This window comes from Crassostrea angulata, chromosome 4 (genome assembly GCF_025612915.1).
Source record: "Crassostrea angulata isolate pt1a10 chromosome 4, ASM2561291v2, whole genome shotgun sequence".
Taxonomy (NCBI): Eukaryota; Metazoa; Mollusca; class Bivalvia; order Ostreida; family Ostreidae; genus Magallana; species Magallana angulata.
In genome coordinates, this window is record NC_069114.1 from 4,592,204 (window position 1) to 4,614,397 (window position 22,194).

The 22,194-nt window shown below is 34.5% G+C and overlaps 1 protein-coding gene and 1 pseudogene across 1 annotated transcript; both read left to right on the forward strand.

Moving 5' to 3' along the window:
• LOC128180555 (uncharacterized) overlaps nucleotides 1-22,194 on the forward strand; it is a 51,058-nt pseudogene that overhangs the window by 26,927 nt on the left and 1,937 nt on the right.
• Nucleotides 14,333-18,945, forward strand: LOC128181888 (serine/threonine-protein kinase PRP4 homolog). Its single transcript, XM_052850453.1, has 9 exons — nucleotides 14,333-14,822; nucleotides 15,079-15,274; nucleotides 15,433-15,549; nucleotides 15,648-15,701; nucleotides 15,813-16,700; nucleotides 16,822-16,991; nucleotides 17,865-17,929; nucleotides 18,058-18,152; nucleotides 18,652-18,945. The coding sequence occupies exons 2-9, from the start codon at nucleotides 15,079-15,081 to the stop codon at nucleotides 18,768-18,770; spliced, it is 1,704 nt and encodes a 567-aa protein (XP_052706413.1). The 5' UTR covers nucleotides 14,333-14,822; the 3' UTR covers nucleotides 18,771-18,945.

Below are 22,194 nucleotides of genomic sequence, written 5' to 3' on the forward strand. Positions count from 1 at the left end.
ATTCAAAATGGCTTCTGACAGTATAAACAGTTCTGACTTGGTCACGGAAAACAGTATTTGTTATGAACAAACAAAGCATAGTTACATTGAAGTAAATGATGTGAAGAATGGACATGGTGTTTTATCTCAGGGTATCCACCCGAAACCCGCAAAGAAACAAAAACTTGAATATTTATATGACAATGAGAAAGACAATACACACATGAATGAAAACAAGACAAATCATGAACCTGAATCTTCACCTGAGAAATTCTTTGTCCAGAATAGCAAATGTAAACACGAGATTGATTGTAATGAAAACAACACAATGTTTCAAACATCTGTTCAGGGTTCATTTCATCAGGCACATCCCATGTTTGGTGATAATGCAGGTACCCAATGTGTTGCAAATAGTTTAGCAGCGCTAGCATTTGAACAATTTAAAAGCAGCATACACTGGACAATGCAAGACATGAACAAAATACTAGCAACAGGTGATGAATTGTATACATTTTTGCAAAGAAGTTCTTCAATGCACAGTAGATATTTGCTGGTAGATGAGTTACCTCAGCTGTTTGAGTGTTTCAATAGAACATATGAATTCACTGTAAATTCAACATTAGCAAGTATTATTAGTTTGTCAGGTAATGAACCATCTTATGCAGACTTCAATGCTTACCCACTTTATGAGGCATTACAAATTGCTTTGATGGAATCAAATGGATGTTTTGTATGCTTTGGGGGAAATACATTTCTTATTGGAAAAACAAATGGACTATATTTTACATTTGACTCGCACTCAAGATCACCAGAAGGCTTATGCTGTTGCACTGGGAAAAGTACAAGACTCTTATTTCAAAATGTAGGGGCATTACTAGAACATATTAAGAAACTTGCCGTTTCCATGGGATTTTCAAACGTTGTTGAATGTAACATAACGGGGACACAATGCCTTGCAAAAAAAGTAGAAAGGGGAGGAAATGTTTTGCATACTGCTACAGAAAAGACCGGAGAAGATTACTGCGAAAACTTAACTGACTGCAATATTGCTAATGATGATGAAGATGATGAAATAGTATTTGTTCATAGTGAAACAAACAGATTTCGATTTTGTCCTATGTCAGAGGCTTCAAAGCAACAGGCATGCCTTGCAATAGGAATACCATATGCTCAGTTAGAAAATAATACCTTCCAAAGGCCTACTCAAGAATTAGGAGTACCTTGTTTATGCAAAGAGATCACTGGGGATGGTAACTGTTTTTTCAGAGCAATTTCTTATTGCCTCACATGTTCAGAAAATCACCATCATGTTGTTCGACATTCAATATGCCATCATATTTTGAAAAATGGAGATAAATTTCAGTCCCTTTTGAGATCTAACGAAGATTCCATCGAAAAACATGTGACATCAATGGAAAAAGAAGGGCATTGGGCAACTGAGTTAGAAATTTTAGCATTAGCTCACATGCTGTCCATCAATATCTTCACATTTTCAAATGGTATTTGGCTGAAATTCTCAGGACAAAATATCTCTGCAAGTCTCCAATCAGAACTCCAATCAGAACAAGGTGGTTTGTATTTAAACCACAAAAACGAGAATCATTATGACGTTGTCCTCGGTTTTGGTGATTTATTTGATAATGATGAAAGCAACAGAAAAATGAATGTAGAAACAGATATGAATTGCATCGAAAGATCAAGTAGGGATAAAGAAAAAAAGAAACGTCAATACAAAAGAGAAAGGTATAGAAAAAAGTACAACGAAAATTCGGAATTCAGAGAGCAAAAGCTTGCATATGCTTCACAGAGGTACCAAGAAGGCGATGAATTTAGAATCTCTTTGAAAGAAAGATATCAAAACGATGAAGCATTTCAGGACAAGATCCGGTTCAAAAGTATGGTCAGAAGTAGAGCACAATACAACCAAAAAGATCACAGAGAAAAGGTGTTGAGGAAAGCAAATTGTCAGTATCGAACTGATGCTATACACAGAGAGAATATCAAGCAAAAGAGTGTTATAAAGTACAAAACAGACAGTGTACATAGAACAAATTGTAAAGAGAAAAGCACCGAAAAATACAAAATGGATGACGTTCATAGACAAAATGTCAAATCAAGAAGTACACAAAAATACAAAACAGATGATACACATAGACAAAATGTCAAAACACGAAGTAAACTAAAGTACAAAACAGATTATGAACATAGACAAGACATGAAATTGAGAAGCTCAAAAAAGTATGAACTGAATGAAAAGCACAGAGAAAACGTAAAAGCAAGAAGCATTAGCAGATATCGCTCTGATGATATCCATAGAGAAAAGGTTAAAAGAGCAAGTGTTCAGAGATATCATAGTGATGAAAAATTCAGAGAGAAAGTCCTCTGTACTAGTTCATTGAAATACAAAACGGATGAATCTTTCAGATCGCAGTCTAAAGAAAACAGTAAGAAATCTTACCAATCCAGTCCCCTTTTTCAGAAAAAGAAAATAGAAAAGTCTCGGCAAAATAGGTTCAATAAGAAAATCAAACTTGAAAATATAGAGGAAGTACGTCATCTATTCAAAAGAAACACTGCTCAAGGTCCTGATTTCGTATGCTGTAGTTGCCATAGATTAATGTTTCAGAATCAAGTACAGATGTGTAACAGAGACGTGTATACCAAAAGTGAAAAATCGGCAGAAGTGGCTGGTACTTGCATTAAAGATACGTTTTGGCATCAATGTAAAGCATCTTGTTCCAAAGATTGTACAAAGTCTTCTCTGTGGATTTGCTATACGTGTCACCGAAAGATTATAAATGGTGAAATTCCATCCGAAGCAGCAGCAAACAATATGTATCTTGAACCCGTCCCAGAAGAACTATCCCGCTTAAACAGTTTGGAACAACATTTGATTTCCCAACATATACCTTTCATGAAGGTAATGGCTCTTCCAAAAGGAGGACAGAAAAATATTCATGGTCCAGTTGTTTGTGTGCCATCTAACTTGAAAAAAACAACTACTTTACCTCTGAACAATGACGAAAACCATTTGCTTCGAGTTAAACTAAAGAGAAAACTGAGCTACAAAGGTTATTATGAATATCAATTCATTAACCCAACCCATGTTGTCTCCGCGCTAGATTACTTGAAACAAAAGAACAAATGGTATTCAAATCTGTCCATCAATAGAGACATTGACAATTCAGAAACAAACGAAGATGTTGATCAAGCTGAAGTTCAAGCAACTGAAAAAGTTCAAGCTGAGGTTCAAACACTGACAGAAGAAAATGAACAGCTACAGATAGCAGTTGACACATGTCTTCAACCTCTAGATATTGCGCAAGAAGTTTTAGACCATTATTTTGATGATGTCTTCAATATTGCTCCGGCAGAAGGAAATAATCCAGTACGAATGCTTCAGGAACCGGGAAATGAAGCAAAAACATTTCCATATCATTTTCCGTCAGGGAATTTCTCATTTGATGAACAAAGAGACAAGAGACTGACACTTGCTCGATACTTCAATAATAGACTTATGAATGCAGATAATAGATTTGCAAAGGATACAAACTACATTTTCTTCAGCCAATATCTTTCTGAACTAAATCAGGTGATTGAAAAAACCCAGATTTCAATTCGGAAAACTATCTCATTAAACGAAAAAGGGAAAGCAATCAATTCGGATATGCTTCGAAATCCAGAAATTCTCTCGAAATTGCTGAGGAACGATGAAGCTATAAGATTTATGCAGCCGATCAGAGGAACTCCAGCGTATTGGTCAGCAATACAGAAAGATCTTTTTGCTATGCTAAGACAGCTTGGAATACCTACATGGTTTTGCTCGTTCTCTTCAGCAGAATATAGATGGAATGATGCCATCAGTTCTTTGCTCAAACAACAATGCGATGAAAGAAATCCGGATGTGCTAGATTGGACAGAAAAAAATGAGATCTTGCGTAGCAATCCTGTTACTGTGGCTAGAATGTTCGAACACAGATTTCGTATATTTCAGCGAGACGTAATTCAATCACCATCAGAACCTATTGGGAAAATAGTAGATTTCTTTCAAAGGGTTGAATTTCAACAAAGAGGTTCACCACACATGCATTGTTTATTTTGGGTGGAAAATGCTCCAAAGATAGATGTTGATGGCAAACAAGCTGTGACCGACTTTATTGACAAATATGTGACATGTGCAGTCCCTGATGAAAATGAAGATTCTGAACTGAGAAGAGTTGTATTGGATGTTCAACAGCACAGTAAAAATCACTCAAAATCGTGTAAAAAAAATGGAGTCGAGTGTAGATTTAACTTCCCTAGGCCACCATCACAGCGTACATTTATCACAGAAATGCATGATGGCGACGATGATATAGATGAAACTGCAGAAACTCCAGGTGTTCACCAACATGACTCTAATCAATATCTCACAAAGTCTCAAGCAAAAGAAATATTACTGAGTGTGTGGAATAAGATCCAAAGTGATTCCTGTGACTTTGAAACAACGGATGACCTTTTTGATAATCTCTCTCTGACACAAGACATGTACCAAAATGCACTGAATGTTTTATCCAAAAAATTAACAGTTGTTCTCAAAAGGCACCCAAATGAATTGTGGACAAATCAATACAATCCATGCCTTCTCAAGTGTTGGAATGCAAATATGGACATTCAATATGTTTTGGATCCTTTTAGTTGCATCGTATATATAGTCTCGTACATATCGAAGTCTGAGAGAGAAATGGGAATGCTATTGAAACTAACAAAAGTTGAAGCACATGAAGGAAATCTTGATGCCAAACAAGCATTGAAGAAAATAGGATCTGCATACATGACACACAGAGAGGTTTCTGCACAAGAAGCTGTGTACAGAGTTTGCAATTTGAGAATGAAAGAAGCTTCAAGAAAAGTAATCTTTATACCAGTTGGAGAAAACCCTACTCGCATGACAAAACCCCTTTCTCAAATGAAACCAAAACGTCGGGAACCAGAAGACGATTTAGAAGGGGAACAGGACGATGAGGACATTTTCATGACAAACATTGTTGAAAGATATGAAAACCGACCAAACAACAGGGCCTTTAATAACATGTGTTTAGCTGAGTTCTGTTCAGATTATCGCGTACTTGCCAAATCTCAAGTTCCAAAAGGAGTTAACGAAAACGTCTTCGAACTACAAAATTCAAAGGGATTTGTTCAAAAGAGAACAAGAACAAAACAAGCAGTTGTGAGGTATCCTAGATTTAGTGTAGAGAAAACACCAGAGAAATTTTATCAATCTCGACTGCAGCTTTTTCTTCCATATCGGAAAGAGTCACATTTAAAACCGGAATCGTTCGATTTGTACGAGACATTTTATGAAAAAGGATTTGTGAAATTGCATAGCACAAAATGTGTTAAACCAGTCAAAGTCATTGTGGAATCAAATCATGCTCACTTTGCTGAAAACGAAAATGTCATAGATGAAGCTCAAGAAACGTATGAAAACATTGGAGAACCAGAGGATGCATGGGCAAATCTGTGTCCCGAAACTGAACGTGATAGAGATGAATGTGTCATGATAAAGTCTCAACACCAAAACTCAGATGAATTTGTCGAAACAATTCCAGACATAGAAAATGACTTGCACAAACCTGATGTCTTATATCATGTACAGCAAATCAGTGTCTCAAGTGAAGAAATGTTGACCATATTGCAAAACTTAAATAAAATCCAACAGAAAGTATTCTACTTTGTGAGAGACTGGTGTATAAGAACACTTGTCAATGAAAATCCAGCTCCATTTCATATATTTCTTACTGGTGGGGCAGGTACTGGAAAAAGCCAAATTGTGAAAGCTATCAATTTCGAAGCATCACGCCTTTTCTCTAGAAGTTTATCATCACCAGAATCCTTATCAGTTTTGCTGACAGCGTTTACTGGCACAGCTGCTTTTAACATTGGTGGCAGTACAATTCATAGCGTTTTTTCATTGACAAAGTTTTTGTCTCTGCCATACGAACCACTAAAAGAACAATCTTTAAGTGAAATCAGAATGAAATTGGCAGACTTGCAGATTCTTGTAATTGATGAAGTATCGATGGTATACAAGAGGCTATTATTCTACATTCATGAGAGACTGGTACAAATCAAGAAATGTAAAGATCCATTTGGAGGAGTTAGTGTGATTGCTGTTGGTGACTTTTTCCAACTTCCACCTGTAAAACAAAGAAAAGACGAGAGACTTTACAATGATAACGCATCATATCCCATTGACTTTTGGCGAGATTTGTTCCACGAAGTTGAATTGAATGAAATTATGCGTCAGCGTGATGATGTCCCTTTCGCAACAGCTTTGAATTTGCTGCGAACAAGAACTTTAGAAGAACCTCTAGCAATCGAAACATTAAACACAGTAAATGACTGCATCAGAGAAGGTCCCGAAGATGTCCTTCATGTTTTCTCTACTAATGATGAGGTAAACACGTACAACTTAAATATGTTGAAACAAAAATGCAAAGATTTCATACAAATTGATGCAAAAGATCATCAAAAAGATAAAACCTCAGGAAAACTTTGCCTTAAAGATAAACCATCCCAAACCAAAAATGACAGTTTATCAAGCTCGCTCTTGCTTGCAGTTAATGCTCGTGTCATGCTAACAAGAAACTCCGATGTCAAAGATGGCTTAGTTAATGGAGTAATGGGATACATTTCTCACTTTGAACATACAGAGGCGGACAAGTCGAACGTTAAAGCAATAGCTGTTATCTTTGACAGTCAAAAAGTAGGAAAACAAACTGGAAAGCGAACTAAAAATGGAAACATGGTTTTAATTGAGAGAATCCAAGAGGAAATCGTTATTAGAAAATCGATAGCAATAGTGAGACAACAATTTCCATTAAAACTCTCATGGGCCTGTACAGCTCACAAAGTACAAGGTATGACTGTAGAAAAAGTTGTTGTCAACCTTGACAGAACATTTGCTCCAGGTCAAGCTTATGTGGCATTGACAAGAGTAACATCAAAAAACGGATTATTCATTGAAACAAATGACAAAACAAAGTTGATAAAAAAGTTGTATGCGGATCCAGATGTTAAATCAGCCATGAAAGACATGCCAAAGCTTGATCTTGACGGGCCCTTTGAGAATGACTCCAACAGAACAATAGTTGTACTTCATAACATTCAAAGTTTGAACAAACACTTTAGCCATATGGAGGTCGACAGTCGATTTACAAAGGCAGACGTAATTTGTTTAACAGAGACATGGTTGAAACCTGATCAAGACACCACTCAACTAAACCTAAATGGCTTTAAGTTTCACCATCTTACAAGGATGCAAGCGTATAGCAACATCGATGAACAAATGAACTCGCTGCGCAATTCAAAAGGAGGCGGAGTTGCTTTCTATCTCAAAGAAAATGATGATGAAAAACAGATCATTCATCATTCGATCCAAAACATAGAAAGCATTGTTGTCAAGTTTTTAAAAAAGAGCCTAGTACTGGTCAATGTTTACCGACCGCCTACTTTAAGCATAACCACGTTTTTGCATTCTCTGAAATCTCTCGTAGACACAGTAACACTACAAGGCGAGACTTGCATTGTCCTAGGAGATTTCAACGAAGATACCAAAACGAAAGGACCAATACAAACTTTTATGAAAAATAACGGGTTTAACCAGATAGTAAAGTTTTTCACAACAGAAGGTGGAACCACCTTAGATCATGTGTATATATCGAATCAAAATCAAGTACACACTGAAAAAATCTCCACGTTTTACAGTTATCACGAGGCTGTAGTTTTCTTTCTTTGAAGATATATACGTGTTCTGATGCTGTAAAGATGGGTTGTCATGATTATCAGAATGAGATATTTCGTTGAAAAACTTCATCTTACATGAAATTCTACAAACTTTTCTACAGTTTACTAAAATCGGAATATTTTCAATTTTTGTTATAGTCATATAAAGCACTAGTCTCTTGTGTGTATGTTGATAAAATTATAAATATTATTCTAGATAAATACCAGTGCGTTAAAACATTCATCGAGTCTGTACTGACTTCGGTAGCCAAAAACATTAAACGATTTCAAAAATGTAAAATAAAACAAAACGCTTAAAAAGTCTAACCAATGTATCGGAGAAGGTACTGTGTGTAAATAAAGGTAGATTGTATATAATATATTTCATGGACACCGTATAACGGTGGCTTTATTTTCAATATCAAGTTGAAAAAAATTAATGCACAAGTTTACCCAAATACATCAGAAATATTATTTTTATCACAAGTGTAGCTCAATATGAATATAACCCATTTATTTCCTTTACAATGTTAGAACATGTAGAATTCAGCGATTTAGTACGGGAATACATCTTATCATATTTTTATACAAAAAAATGAAATAACATAAAAACAAATAGATTTTTATTAAAGGATATATTTTAAGCTTAGAAAAAATATCAAGGTATGTGGTCTCCCTTTTATGTTACATCGATCACTCTACAACCCCTAAAGGTGCTTATATGCTAATCAATGTATTCATGATCATTTGCACAGACTTCAAAATGTAATATCTTTACATAATAATACACAAATGCGCTCGTTAGAAATAGTTTGATATAATGGAAAATTGGCTAGCCCGTCCGATTGGGACAAAAGGGTGTGTTAAGTCTTTTGATCATTACTTGGATACTAAGAACTAACTTGTAGTAAATCAAAGATGCAAAAACGTTTATTGCACTGCTGTTTAATCAACCTGTACCACATTGAAATAATATGAATAGCCATAAAGAAGATGACACGCGAACTTAATGTTTTAATGTTTTCACAATATACCTTCTAAATGTGGAATGGCCAGCTAATTAAAAAAACGTTTGTGGAAAATAATCTCACTTTAGTTTTTTTCCACATTTATTTAGGCATGTACCAAGAAGGGAGGTAGTGTTTGGCCCCAATGTATGTTGCAAGGCAACAGTTGATTATATTAAAAAGAAGTGAACTTTTAACGAACAGTGTTAAAAACCAAAAGTCCAAAGGATATACAGGTATAAAATATGAGTAAAACAACGAACAACTACAAAGATGATGGTAGAATCAAGTGATATGAAGGCGTTGAGCATCCTCTGCTGACCAATCACACCTGTCGGTTGTCGTAAAAAGTAAACCGAAAATTATTCCGTTAAAAATTCAACTTCTTTTGTTTAGTTCATCATATTTAGTTTACTTTTTCCTCTAACTGGTTCGCAATAATAAAGCCATATTTCTAACCAATAACAATATTTTTAATTTTTTTTTATTGAATTTGGGTCACATTGTAAACGTCTATGTGACGTTTTTTTTAGTAGAGAATAACAATAATAAGATCTGATTACTAGTATATGCTATATCTCTTTACTTATACAAAGGACTTCCACACAAATTACGCTTTATATGTCAATCGCATAACAAACATAAAAAAAATCAAAAAAAAAAATATTTTAATTCTTTACCCGCACGGTAAAAAATACAAAAGAATAGAATAACCCCGCCATAAACGTGACATCCATCTCCGGTCTATCAACAACAATGGCGACGACGAGAAAGATAGATAAACCGTTAACTTTGACAGATTTGGCTACGAGAGAAAAAAGAGACAGACTAACAAGGTTAGGAACAAAGGGAAGACTGTCATCGGAGACCATGTAAATTGATAGAATTAAAGCCGAATTAAATTTAAGTTTCCATAATGAATTTGTAGGGGTTTTGCTAGCTAGTCAAGTTCTTGCCCACTGTGTTGAATTAAGTACCGTGTCTTCACTTAATAAGTCATAATCCACAGGTAGATTTTCGTTCAGAGGAATTTTTCAATAAAGATTAAATAAACACTCTCAGTACATCCTTTCCCAAGGAAGAGGGGTATTTACTCCGTTTATCGTGTCAATGATGCTAAAATCGTGTCTCAATTTTATTACACATAATAAACGATTTATATAGTTCTACATTAATGGATATCGGAATCTGATATTAGAAGTATCAAATTCAAGACATGAAAAACGTGATTTCCAGTTGTAAACAAACTGTTCTTACATCGTGATTTCAATGCGAGGTTTTTTCCCGCACTCGATAAAAAATGGCGGATCACATTAATATTCATCAGGCACGTAGCAAAGTTCGGAGACAAATAACTAAAGATTAGAACAGGTTTTTAGACCTAGAGTTTGTGAAACTTCTAACAACAAGATGCAAAGTGTATATCTTTACTCAAAATCATGTCCAAAATTTTATTCCAAATACGTCTCATACTCCTTTAAGCAAATGATTGACGGTTTGCATTCGTATCTGGTGGGTTTTTTCTTCTTTTGTAAACTATAAATTAATGCTATTCGTGACCGTGGCGTTTCCCCAAAAATCTTAAAGATAAAGGCTTAAAATTTTTCCGTTACTATTAATTTGTCATCTCTGCAATAAGGTTGCAAATGAAAATCCGTCACTATCCGTCAAAACCAGAAGTGATTTTTTAAAAAAAATTAATTGTTTTGAACAGATGAAAAGTATCGGATGATGCATTACAGAGATATTAAGGTTTCAAAATAGATTTTTCCGGAAATTTTGTTTCCGCGTCCTTGGTTTAAAAAATAGCGTAATGTTCAAAACAAAATTAACTCGTACCAAAAATAATTGCTAAGTCGCGATTCAACACATTCGGATTTTCTTTTGTTCAGTCGTTTTTGAATTCGGAATGGTTTTTGTTAAGACATACTTAAAATCATTCGTAATTTGTTAAGTCGTACCAGGAATACTTCGATTTTTTCACCTTTTTATTTTAGTTACTCTTGTTATTAGTTTAAGAGCTCTGCTTCTTACAGGAACTTCCAGCTTTACTTCCGACATTAACGGAAGACCCACTCGTTGCTTTGCAACGAGCTTTGCTCTAGTTATTATTATTATTTGTGTTTATTTTAGATATGGAAAATCTGAGTTACAGGAAACAAACTTGGCTGTCATCACCATACAGCCCTTTTATGGCTGGCGATAAAGTAGTTGATGGACGATATACGTCACGCCATTACTCAAGTGGACAGTGTGCAATATCAAAACCATCAACACAAATAACATGGTGGGTTAATTTGGGAAAGATACACAGGATCGAACTTGTCGTAATCTATTTTAGGACCGATAACGTACAATGGGGTATGGTAAACGGTATCTGGTAACATTAAATGATAAAGTTTTGTAAAAAGATAGTGTAAAAACCCCAATTGGTTTCTAACAATTACAGGTATTTATAACCTGTTTTTTTTTAAGTTTAAAGAAAATTATTTCCAAAAAAAAATAATTATGAATTATCTACCCTGCATGAAATTAAGAAATATTGTCAGACGGATTTAGCCTTATTTTTTTTTATTCAAATTGATCTTTGTCCTTTATGCATATTTCAAATTAACCAACCCAGCAGGCATACGACGTCGTACCAACGTTGAAAATACGTTGATCATGGTTGACGACGTTGATCAACCAAAATACAACGTTGTGCGACGTTGAAGAAAAAGACGTTATCAACATGACAAATTTTCAACGTTAGTTAGACGTCAGATATTCTGACCAATATCGACCAAATTTCTCATACATATATTTATAAAATTGTATTTTTCATAATTTCGTGTAATTATTGAATTCTGTAATTTGTGGGCATAAAAAGTGAAAAAACATCATCAGTGATGGCAAAAAATCGCACATGTAAAGAATTTACATGTATGCGGAAAGCGCACGATAGGCATTGATCTTGTAAACCCCCCCCCCCCCCCCCCCAAATATCTACACAGCTTGAAATGATTTAAGTAACTTTATGAATCATTTATATATATAGTGTTAATGAATAAAACTGTTGATAGTGAAATAAATTCAGTTATGGCGAAAGTTAGCGCATGTAAACAAATTATGCGGCAAGGTGCGCGATAGCCCATGATCTATTGCACATCCTCCATATCTGCTCAGCTTGAAAGCGCATGCTGGCCAGACAAGTATTAATTACTGGCGCGAACAAATTACCGCGCCAACTGAAACAAAGAACCAGTGTCCAGCTGGGGATAAGATATCCTAGCTGGGAAGCCATTTTGAACGCCATTCCAAACTTGAGACCGTGAGGAGCAGCATTTATAAATTCTACATCGACCTTTAATACAAGGACATTTTGGATTTCATCCTCTAAAATAGTAAAGTAAGTGTTTCTTTCAATTATATAATGCATGTTGTATAATGTTTTTATTTTTTTCCAAGCTAAAAAAAAATGCTTAACCGCATGGCGCGTGTTTTTGAATTCACCACTAACGAACAGAGAATGCATGTAAAAATTGATCGATCTCTAACTTACATTAGTCTAATAATATCAAAGTATTGTTAGCCTTGAAAATGTCTTTAAGTTTTTGGGGTTTTTTGTGGTGTTTTTATTTTTATTTTTCACCACTAACGTTAGTAATGTTATGTACGATAGTTCACACGTATCACGAATGACTCTTTGGACGAGTTAACTAAGAGAATTTCCGATTTACGTACAAGTTAACAGAAGAGTGAAACTATAAATAGAATTGGGATTTTATTGTTGTCGTTGATCTTTGGTCTCCAACATAACGATGCAAGTTTTAATACTCAATAAGTGTACCCAGGCAACTGATCGAAGCCGTTTTGTAATACAGTATATAGAAAGTAATAATCTTATCTTTTACCTTCGATGGTCTTTAAAGGAAAACAATAAATCCTTTAACACTAACAGTCCATATTCAATTCACAGTATTGAAGACAGTACTTTAGGCCTAGTATATAAGTATTTATATTTGTAATGATTATGATGTTAATATTAACTCAAAGTGATGATATTATTTATAATGGTTAATCAATACAAACAATAGAAACAAAAACTAGCTGCACGTGCATGTATTTTTTTGTTCTGTTTAAGACATGGCCTATCTCAGAAACTGGAGACGGTACAATACATTTGTTCATGCGCTTTCACAATCAAGCAGCAGTGAAAATGATGTTGAAAATCAACTGCAGGCAGTTGGGGGCCAGCAGACAACTCCTGAAAGGTACACCTCCTCTGTGCAGTCAGATTCTTGGGAAGATCAGCAACAGCAGCACATTAATGAACCAGCAGATTATGACAGTGATTCTTCCATGTCCGTTGTTTTAACAAGTGATGAAGATAATGAAAATGAGCCTGAGGAATGTTTACCATCACAAATTGCAGAATGGGCTACAAAGTTTAAATGCACTAGATCATGCATTAATCATATACTTGAAATTTTTAGAAAGCAAGGCCACAGAGTACCAAAAGATGCACGTACTTTACTTCAGACACCTCAAAGTATTGATATCATTAGAAAATGTGGTGGCAATTATTATTATTTTGGGCTGCTATCAGGACTTACGAAAACTGTGTCATTACATCCAAATCATTTTGAAGATGAGAACTCAATTAAACTTTCATTTAACATCGATGGAGTACCATTATTTAAGTCTTCCTCGGTACAATTTTGGCCAATCCTATGCAGTGTCAATAGTTTTGAACCATTTATTGTTGCTTTGTTCTGTGGAACAAAGAAACCAGACTCAGTTGAGGAGTATTTGCTGGACTTTGTTGAAGAACTTTGTAATGTTGAAAATACTGGGTTTCAATTGAATGATAAACATGTTGCTGTGATCATTGACTCATTTATTTGTGATGCTCCTGCAAGGTCATTTTTGAAATGTACTAAAGGACACAATGCATACTTTGGATGCGATAGATGCACAATTAAAGGTGTATGGCGTGGACGTGTTGTTTTTTAACAACCAGACGGCATGAATATGCCGGAAAAGAGAACTAAAGAAGATTTCAATGAATTGCAGTATACTGATTATCAATTAAAGAGGTCACCTTTAGTTGATATTGGTATCGATTGTATCAAATCGTTTCCGCTTGATTATATGCATCTTGTGTGTCTTGGTGTGATGAAAAGAATTTTGATGTTTTTAAAATCAGGACCACGAGAGTGCAAGCTATCCCATCTGCAAATAGAATTACTTTCGGACAAACTTGTTGCTCTGAATGGGAAAATGCCTCGAGAATTCGCAAGACAGCCACGTTCGCTTGAGGTTCTCGATCGATGGAAGGCAACAGAGTACAGGCAATGCATTCTATACACTGGCCCACTTATTTTCCGCAACATAATGCATGACCAAATGTATCAACATTTCCTAGCTCTAACGGTTGCCATGTCAATATTACTTGACTCCAGAGATGCTTCTAGGAATCACTACCTGAATTATGCAAAAGAATTGCTTGAATACTTTGTCAAGAAAGCACCCCAGATATACGGAGAGACATTTACTACCTACAACATTCACTCTCTTGTACACATAAGTTATGATGTTAAAAATTATGGTGTTTCACTAAATGAACTAAGTGCCTTTAGATTTGAAAACTATCTTCAAAAGTTAAAGAAATTTGTGAAGAAAGCACAAAATCCTATTGCTCAAGTTGCTAAACGGTTGTTTGAACTGGAAAGAACTACTGTCAAACCATGGATGAATGTTTCAACAACCTATCTTTCCACAAAAAGAAAAGACAGTTGTTTACTTTTAAAAGATCAGTCGTTTGCATTTTTGCAAGAAAAAAGAGAAAATGGAGAATTGATATGCAAAGTTGTTTCACAACAGAGACTGGAAAATTTATTTATTAATCCATGTGAATCCAAATTAATAAATGTTGCCGTTGTGAAAAACACAACATTGCAGAGGCATGGACGGGAAAAAATAATCAGAAAGCATGACATAGATAGAAAAGTTGCATGTTTGCCTTATGATGGGAAATATGTGCTGTTTCCTTTGCTGCATGGAATTGAAAGGCAATATTAGGATAAGGTTGGTTTTTAGCACTATCAAGTATTGTAAAGAGAGATATATATTGCTAAATTAGTTCTACCGGTAATTGTAATTTCTTTAATACTGAATTGGTGACTTTATAATAAAATTTATGTCAGATAATAATTTTTTTTTAAACATTACAACTCAAAGAACTCTTTTCTTGTGACATTCATGACAAAAAACAAACTATGTTATTTATTGAAAAACATAATATGTTTAAGCATTTTGCTTAATTTTGATTTTTTAAATTAAGATGGACAAGAAGTGGGTAAGAGCTGTGTGGAGAGAGGATAAAAAAGAGATGGAGCTTGCCATACCCAGTGTATGGGTTGAAGGAAATCGCATAAGATGGCCAAATACATCAAATGCAAAATCTGCACTCAAAGAATGCAAGAAACCTGCTGACAAATGGCTTTCATTTGATCTGATAAAGATCAAGTTTTCATCAGGTAACTTCTTAATTTATTGATAAGGAACCGAGTAATTTATGTTTGAAGATGTAAAAAATGTAGGGAAGTCAACAAAGTTAACAAAGAATTTTTTGTATACATTTCTCATCAAGTCAATTGTACCTTCTCTTCATGCATTGTTTTTCTTTTAAATAAAGACGACTATCGAGAATGTGAGGACTATGATGAGACGACAGCGGTGGAATCTGAGTGTGACTCAGAACCAGTCATGAAAAGGAAACCAAAAAAGAAGGTCATGAGTGACTTTATTATGGGTGAGCTTGCAATTTATCTACAAACTTGAAGATTCTTTTATTTGTTATTTACTTTGATATTTTGATTAATGAAATATATATAAATTTTGTTTAATTAGATTCTGCTGAAGACAATTCATCAATAAAAATGCAGAAGAAGTTACCTGTAGCAGGTTAGATATTGTTATGCAAATATATATCCAGATATAAAAGAGGACAATTTATTATGGTAATTCCTTTTTTTTTTGGAGCATTTTCCAACAATTTGATATATTATAGTTCAGCACCAGTTATGCCGCCAAAACCACCCCAAAAAATCTCTTCTAAAAAAAACCAAGACCAGTCATCACTTCAGTCGTCCAGGTCTCGATCACCTTCACCTTCTACTAGAGATGAAATGGAAACCAGACGTAGCAGGTCTATTACACCAAGCAAGTCCTGGGCTAGTTCAAACAGTCGGGAGAGCTCGATGAATAGGTCGATGTCACCAAGAAGTCCCATTCGCTCAACACAAAGGTCCAGAATTTCAACATCCAGAAGTCCAATTCGCTCAACACAAAGGTCCAGAATTTCAACATCCAGAAGTCCAATTCGCTCAACACAAAGGCCCAGAATTTCAACATCCAGAAGTCCAATTCGCTCAACACAAAGGCCCAGAATTTCAACATCCAGAAGTCCAATTCGCTCAACACAAAGGCCCAGAATTTCAACATCCAGAAGTCCAATTCGCTCAACACAAAGGTCCAGAATTTCAACATCCAGAAGTCCAATTCGCTCAACACAAAGGCCCAGAATTTCAACATCCAGAAGTCCAATTCGCTCAACACAAAGGCCAAGAATTTCAACATCCAGAAGTCCAATTCGCTCAACACAAAGGTCACGAATCTCAAGGTCCAGGAGTCCTGTTCACTCTTTGAACAGCTCAAGATTTTCAAGATCAAAAAGCAGCAACAGGCATCACAATAGGTCAAGGCACTCTATGTCACAAAGCAGTGAAAGGTCAACCCTGCAAAGAGAAAGCCCAAAAAGACTTAACAAAGGATCTGAACATTCCAGGAGCTATGATAGGCCTTGTAGCAGGTTAAGTGTAGAGAGCACCCCAACACTTCCATCTCTTTCTAAGCGAAAGCAGAATCAGTCCTCAACAGACTCCTTTCCCATGACCGAAGAAAGTGAGTACAGTTAGATGTGTTACAAATTTTCAATTCAAGGGACCTTTTATGAGACTAGAATTTTTGCTTATGATGCCTTGGGTGTTAAATGTTTAATACTTAGTTATATTCTGTTTCACAGGATTTCAGAGAAGAGTCCTCTACCTTCTTGTTGAAATAAGAGACCTTCTTAAGAGTCCAGTAACAACAGCTTCAAATACAGAAGACGTTGATCTTGTTACCATAGACTCAGAAGAAGGATTTGAAGCCTTAGACAGAAGACTTGAAAACAGGGACTTTAAAGCCAGCTTTGTAAGTAATTGAAAATAGATGTAAATTGTCATGTTTCGTGTAGAATTATGTTGTATTTTTATATACATACTATACATAATGGGCCTGCCTTATGTGCCACCGGGCAAGAAGAGGTTAGGTGAGGTGAGGTGAATATACATAAACTCTAAATTCTTGATCAAATGAGGGGAATTATTCTTCAAGTTAAATCACAAGAAGTAACCCTCAAAGATTTTCTCTAACAGTCAGGAATTATTACAAAAAAAATTAAACCTTTGGTGCTGGACTCAGGTTTTTTATTCTCTTGATATGAAACAAAATGACTGAAATGCAGAATTAAAATTAGAAATTGTGTATAGAATGAATATAATGTGCTCCTTTATTATACATTTGAGCATTGAATCATTATTTTATGAAAGATATTGTATCATAACAATAGCGGTGTGTGCATACAAATTTTCATAAATAACAAATGCGCATTATAAAATTTGTATGCACACACCGCTGCAGTTATGAGACTATATCTTTCAAAAAATAATGATTTAAAGCTTATATTTACATTTTTCTAACTTCTTGCTTTGTCTGCAAATGTGATTTATATGTCAAAATTTCTATTTTATTCTAAGGATAAATTCAAATTAATGGAATAGCCATTGTAACAGCCACAAGCGTGAACTTTGATTCTCGCTTGTGACGTTGCATTTTACAGCGTTCAAAGTTTGTTATGTCACGGTTAAACTCGTCATTTTAACCTTTGAGTTCCGTTTGTGTGTTACGGTCTTATTACTTCAGTATCTTTTCACACACTTTACATGCAAAAAATATTTGGAATGTAAATTTATATATTGCAGTAACACTACAAAGTATGAATGAAAATGAACAATTGCATTTCAGAAATTCTTGCTTCAAAAGATTGGAGGTACAGATGGTACTGACCACATGAAGAAAGCAATGTTAAGGTAAATAAAGAATGATGTTACTGAATAATTAAAGATCATTTATTGAAAAAATCAATGTATGACATTGTATTCAGAGTGATATGAAATACTAAGTATTTGAAGTATGACATATTTCAATTTATTTTCAGAACTATGACAAACTCGTACATGGCTGGTCTAAACATGAAGGGAAAACGGGGAAAGAAAGCTTTTGGTTCCTCCCAACTCTACCTCCTTATAAAAGGTAAAATGTTTTCTGATTTTTACTACTGTCAAATTTCTCATTTGTAGTACATGTAGATTGAAACAATTAAAACATAATTTGATTAGTTGGTGCAGACGCAGAGTACTGTAGATTCCTCATTTTTCATGATTACTTCATTTTGCGATTCAATTATTTAATGCATCAAATTGCTAGAACACATAATTTTTATCATATATATTCATTAAATTTACACCTGCCAAAAATTAATAGGGAGATCATAAAATCCGCGAGATGTGCTTTTGGCAATTTTACATGGATATTAATTACTTGTGTTTAATTAGGAATCTACAGTATACATCTATTTAAAAATGGTGTGTTATCTTTATGGCAATCTTATTGAAATTAGATCCCGTGATCTGCAAGGAAAAAGCCACTGGAGCAGATCAAAGGATCCAATTTTGTTTGAATTGTCTTTATGTAAAGAAAAAAATATATACAGAGGAACATATATTATAAAGCACCTTTATGTCTGTTTCAGAAACTGTATTGACATCTCATACACAGTATACAGAATCAAAATTCAATGAAGATTTGGCTAAATTACTAAAATATGCCCCGGAGCGTGTGGGAGGAGGTGGAAGAAGGAGAAGAGATTGACTGTTTTTCACGTTCACTTGACCAGAACTAATGATTTTACTCTTTTTCATCTTCTTAAACTAATGTTTTTGTGAAAAGCTGGCTACAGATGTGAGCTAGGTTATCCATCAGTGATTTTAAGTGATACTTTCAATTTATTTAACTGTTTCTCTCTTGAATAAATTGATTAATGATATTTGTTCTGGTGTCATGTTGTTCATAAAATAATTTGAGGCAAAATGATTCACTGCAATTAGCGAAAAAAAATCAGTGTTCAAGGTCAAACAGTTGTAGCATTTCAACCAAATATCAACTAAATTTAAACGTTGTAACAACGTCAGAAGACGTTAAATCAACGTTGAAACAACGTCAGATATCAACGTTGAATCAACGTCAAAATTTCAACGTCCATTCAACTTTCATATTCAACCAAAATTCAACGTCATTTCAACGTTGAGGCATGACGTTGTTTCAACGTTGAATCAACGTTGAAATGCCTGCTGGGAATGTAAAACGTTTGATGTCAAGAAGTCCGATGTCTCTACAATGCTTTGTTTAAAAGTTATGTTTTAAACAAAATTGAGAAATGTTAAGGATCAGTGACTACTTAATGGAGACATCAGGTGATTTTCTTAGTAATATATTGTAATATTTTTAAAGTCAATTAAAAACATAGGTAAAAGTTTCAAGTCTTTACCTCTAACGATTTGAAAGGAGTGGTGATAGCAAAATACATTTGGAAATTCACTAATTCAGATTTTCACATTATCTTGACCATTGGTCGTTATGTTATTTTAACTGGCTAATAAAGACACTTCAATCCCAAGCGGTCTAATGTCTCTACGACCTGTGGTCAAAAAATTGCAAATGTTTCTTCAATAATCTACAGAACCTTCATGAAAAGTAAATGCTAGAAGGAAACCTCGAGCTTTTTCAGTTTATATAGATTGGAGAACAATCTAAGTGAACCTTACACAACAGTTAAAGTTTAAAGTCTTTGTCGCTTATGATTTTAGAAGAGCAGCGATATCAAGCATTTCAATCACAATACCTGGGAGACAAAGGGTCAATTGGTGCTTAAACTCTTTGTTTGCCAATTAGGTAGAGAAAAGAAATTATTAGATTTCTCGAATAATGAAAACTCTGCCCCGAGAAAAATATGGAAGAAAACGAGAATAAGAAAATAAAATCAATGATTTTTCTAGTGCTGAAACAAATACCATTAATCAGTATTCGAATATTCGTGAGTGCTATTCGATTCGTATTCGAATATTCGTAGACGTCATAGACAATGTATTAAGCATATATGATAGATTGTATTACTAAGTGGGTGTATGTGTAGACTGCTTAAACATGTCAGTTCGAAGTTGACACTTAATGCATGAGTATATATATCCATTGAATTGGGTGCGCATATAATTTGTAAGCAAATAATAATATACTGATTTTTTAAAAATTCCCATCAACTACAATCAAAAGATTTATTACTTCTTTAATAATATACTGCAGTCCTGACTCCTGGATGAGACCGATACGTAACTTCGTAAGTCAGTCCAACTATTTTCGCCATGTCTGATAGAGTATTAAACAGAAAACTGATAACGCTCATAACTCCGGAAATGTTCTGTTTATTTAAAAAAAAAAAATTATATCGAGGTATCTTTTAAAAAAAACTTTCGATGTACCTTTCGATATTAACTCTCCGTAGCTCACACTCGTTCAAACAGTTAAGCAATGTTTTTCTTCAGCGTCTGACATGAATTGAAAAATCCAGAATGTTTGTCTTCGTTCGATGTAAACCCTGCTTTTACTTTCAAGGTAAACACGCATGGCGGAAGAGTCTATTACTGGGTTAATTAATAGACTCTACCAATCATGGCAGTCATAGATGGCTTTATATTTACTATTGTTCCGAGTAAAATGAAATAACACGATGCTGCATAGTTTACAGTGCTTGATATGGGTGTTTAACATGTGATCGAATATTCGAATGCTAAATATACATTCGAATATTAGAAATTTACTATTCATTCGCGAATATTCGAACATTCGTTTCAGCACTAGATTTTTCACCTTAGGATAAGAAGACGTAATTATTACAATTTCATTCTGATAATATTTTGGTCATTTGTATTCAGTAATCATCGATGTTTGTCCCTTTTTGAAAGCAGTCAAAAGATATTGGCTTTTCGTCCGTTTATGAATTCAACGAACATCAAAACCATGTCTCTGTCTTTGTTAAAGGAATAAACAATGGCTATACGGCAGTTTTCCTAGGATTTTCCTTGTACATTTCGAACTCTACTAATCGTCTTGACGGAATCCTATGTCACCACGATACAAATCACACAAGAGAAACCATTCCTGATCACGTGACTATTGATTGTCCTTATCATGGACAATATGTTATTTTTTACAATGAACGTCTGCCTGGAGTTACCTACCCTTCCGGGTATTCAAACTTGGCTTATGGTGACCTGTGTGAAGTTGAGGTCTATGGTGGCAAGTCTGTTATTATTTTTTTCTATTTTTTTTTAAGAGCGTAGAATGTGTTGTCTGTAATTTACCGTTTCAGGCAATGAACTGTGTGTCTCATGGGTGGCTGGTGTTTTTAATAATGTTGCGAAAGAAAGTTTATTGTTAAATGTCTTGGTTAATAATGCAGTTTTATTCAATGAAGGTTGTCCCAGTCCTGTGGGTAAAAATCCTCAGTGTTTGAGACCTTGTCCCTGGAATTGTGAACAATGCTACCGTGACACGGGGCTGTGTGCCAAATGTTGGCCTGGATTTCGAGGTCATGCTTGCGAATTACGTAAGTTAATATGGCATATTATATATACTACATTTAACATATCTTGTTCTTTTTGGGCATTTTGAATCGAATAGTTGATAAGTTGTTATTCTTATTTCTTTTCTTTTTTGGATATTATAGACTCCGCCTTTAAATTCTGTACATTTTTATTTAACAAAGAAATTATTTTTGAGTACCATTAGGTGATCAGATATATCGGTTGAGCTGATATCAAATAAGGTCCAAAGGGTTTTGGAGTAGATTTGCATGTAGCTCGACTGTATTCTAAGAACTTTGCATCAGTTTAAGGTTGAATCCTTGTTAGTTTTATGATTATTTTTTTTTAATATTCACTAAATGAGCGATAACATGCTTAAATAGTCATTTATGATATATACTTAACTTTAAGTTACAAAATCGACTTGTAGTGTTGTTACATACTTGGGTAATGTAACGTTATATATCAGTATTTTTATCTCCAGGCCAACTAAACAGAATTAAAAATGTTTAAAACAAGGTATTAAAAATGCGTTCATAATATATTTGTCTGCATTCATTTTTCTACTATCCACATTCAGTCATAAGAGTAGGACTATTTAAGAGTTTTAATGTCAAATAATATGTTATTGGGTAACGTAAAACGATATATTTTGA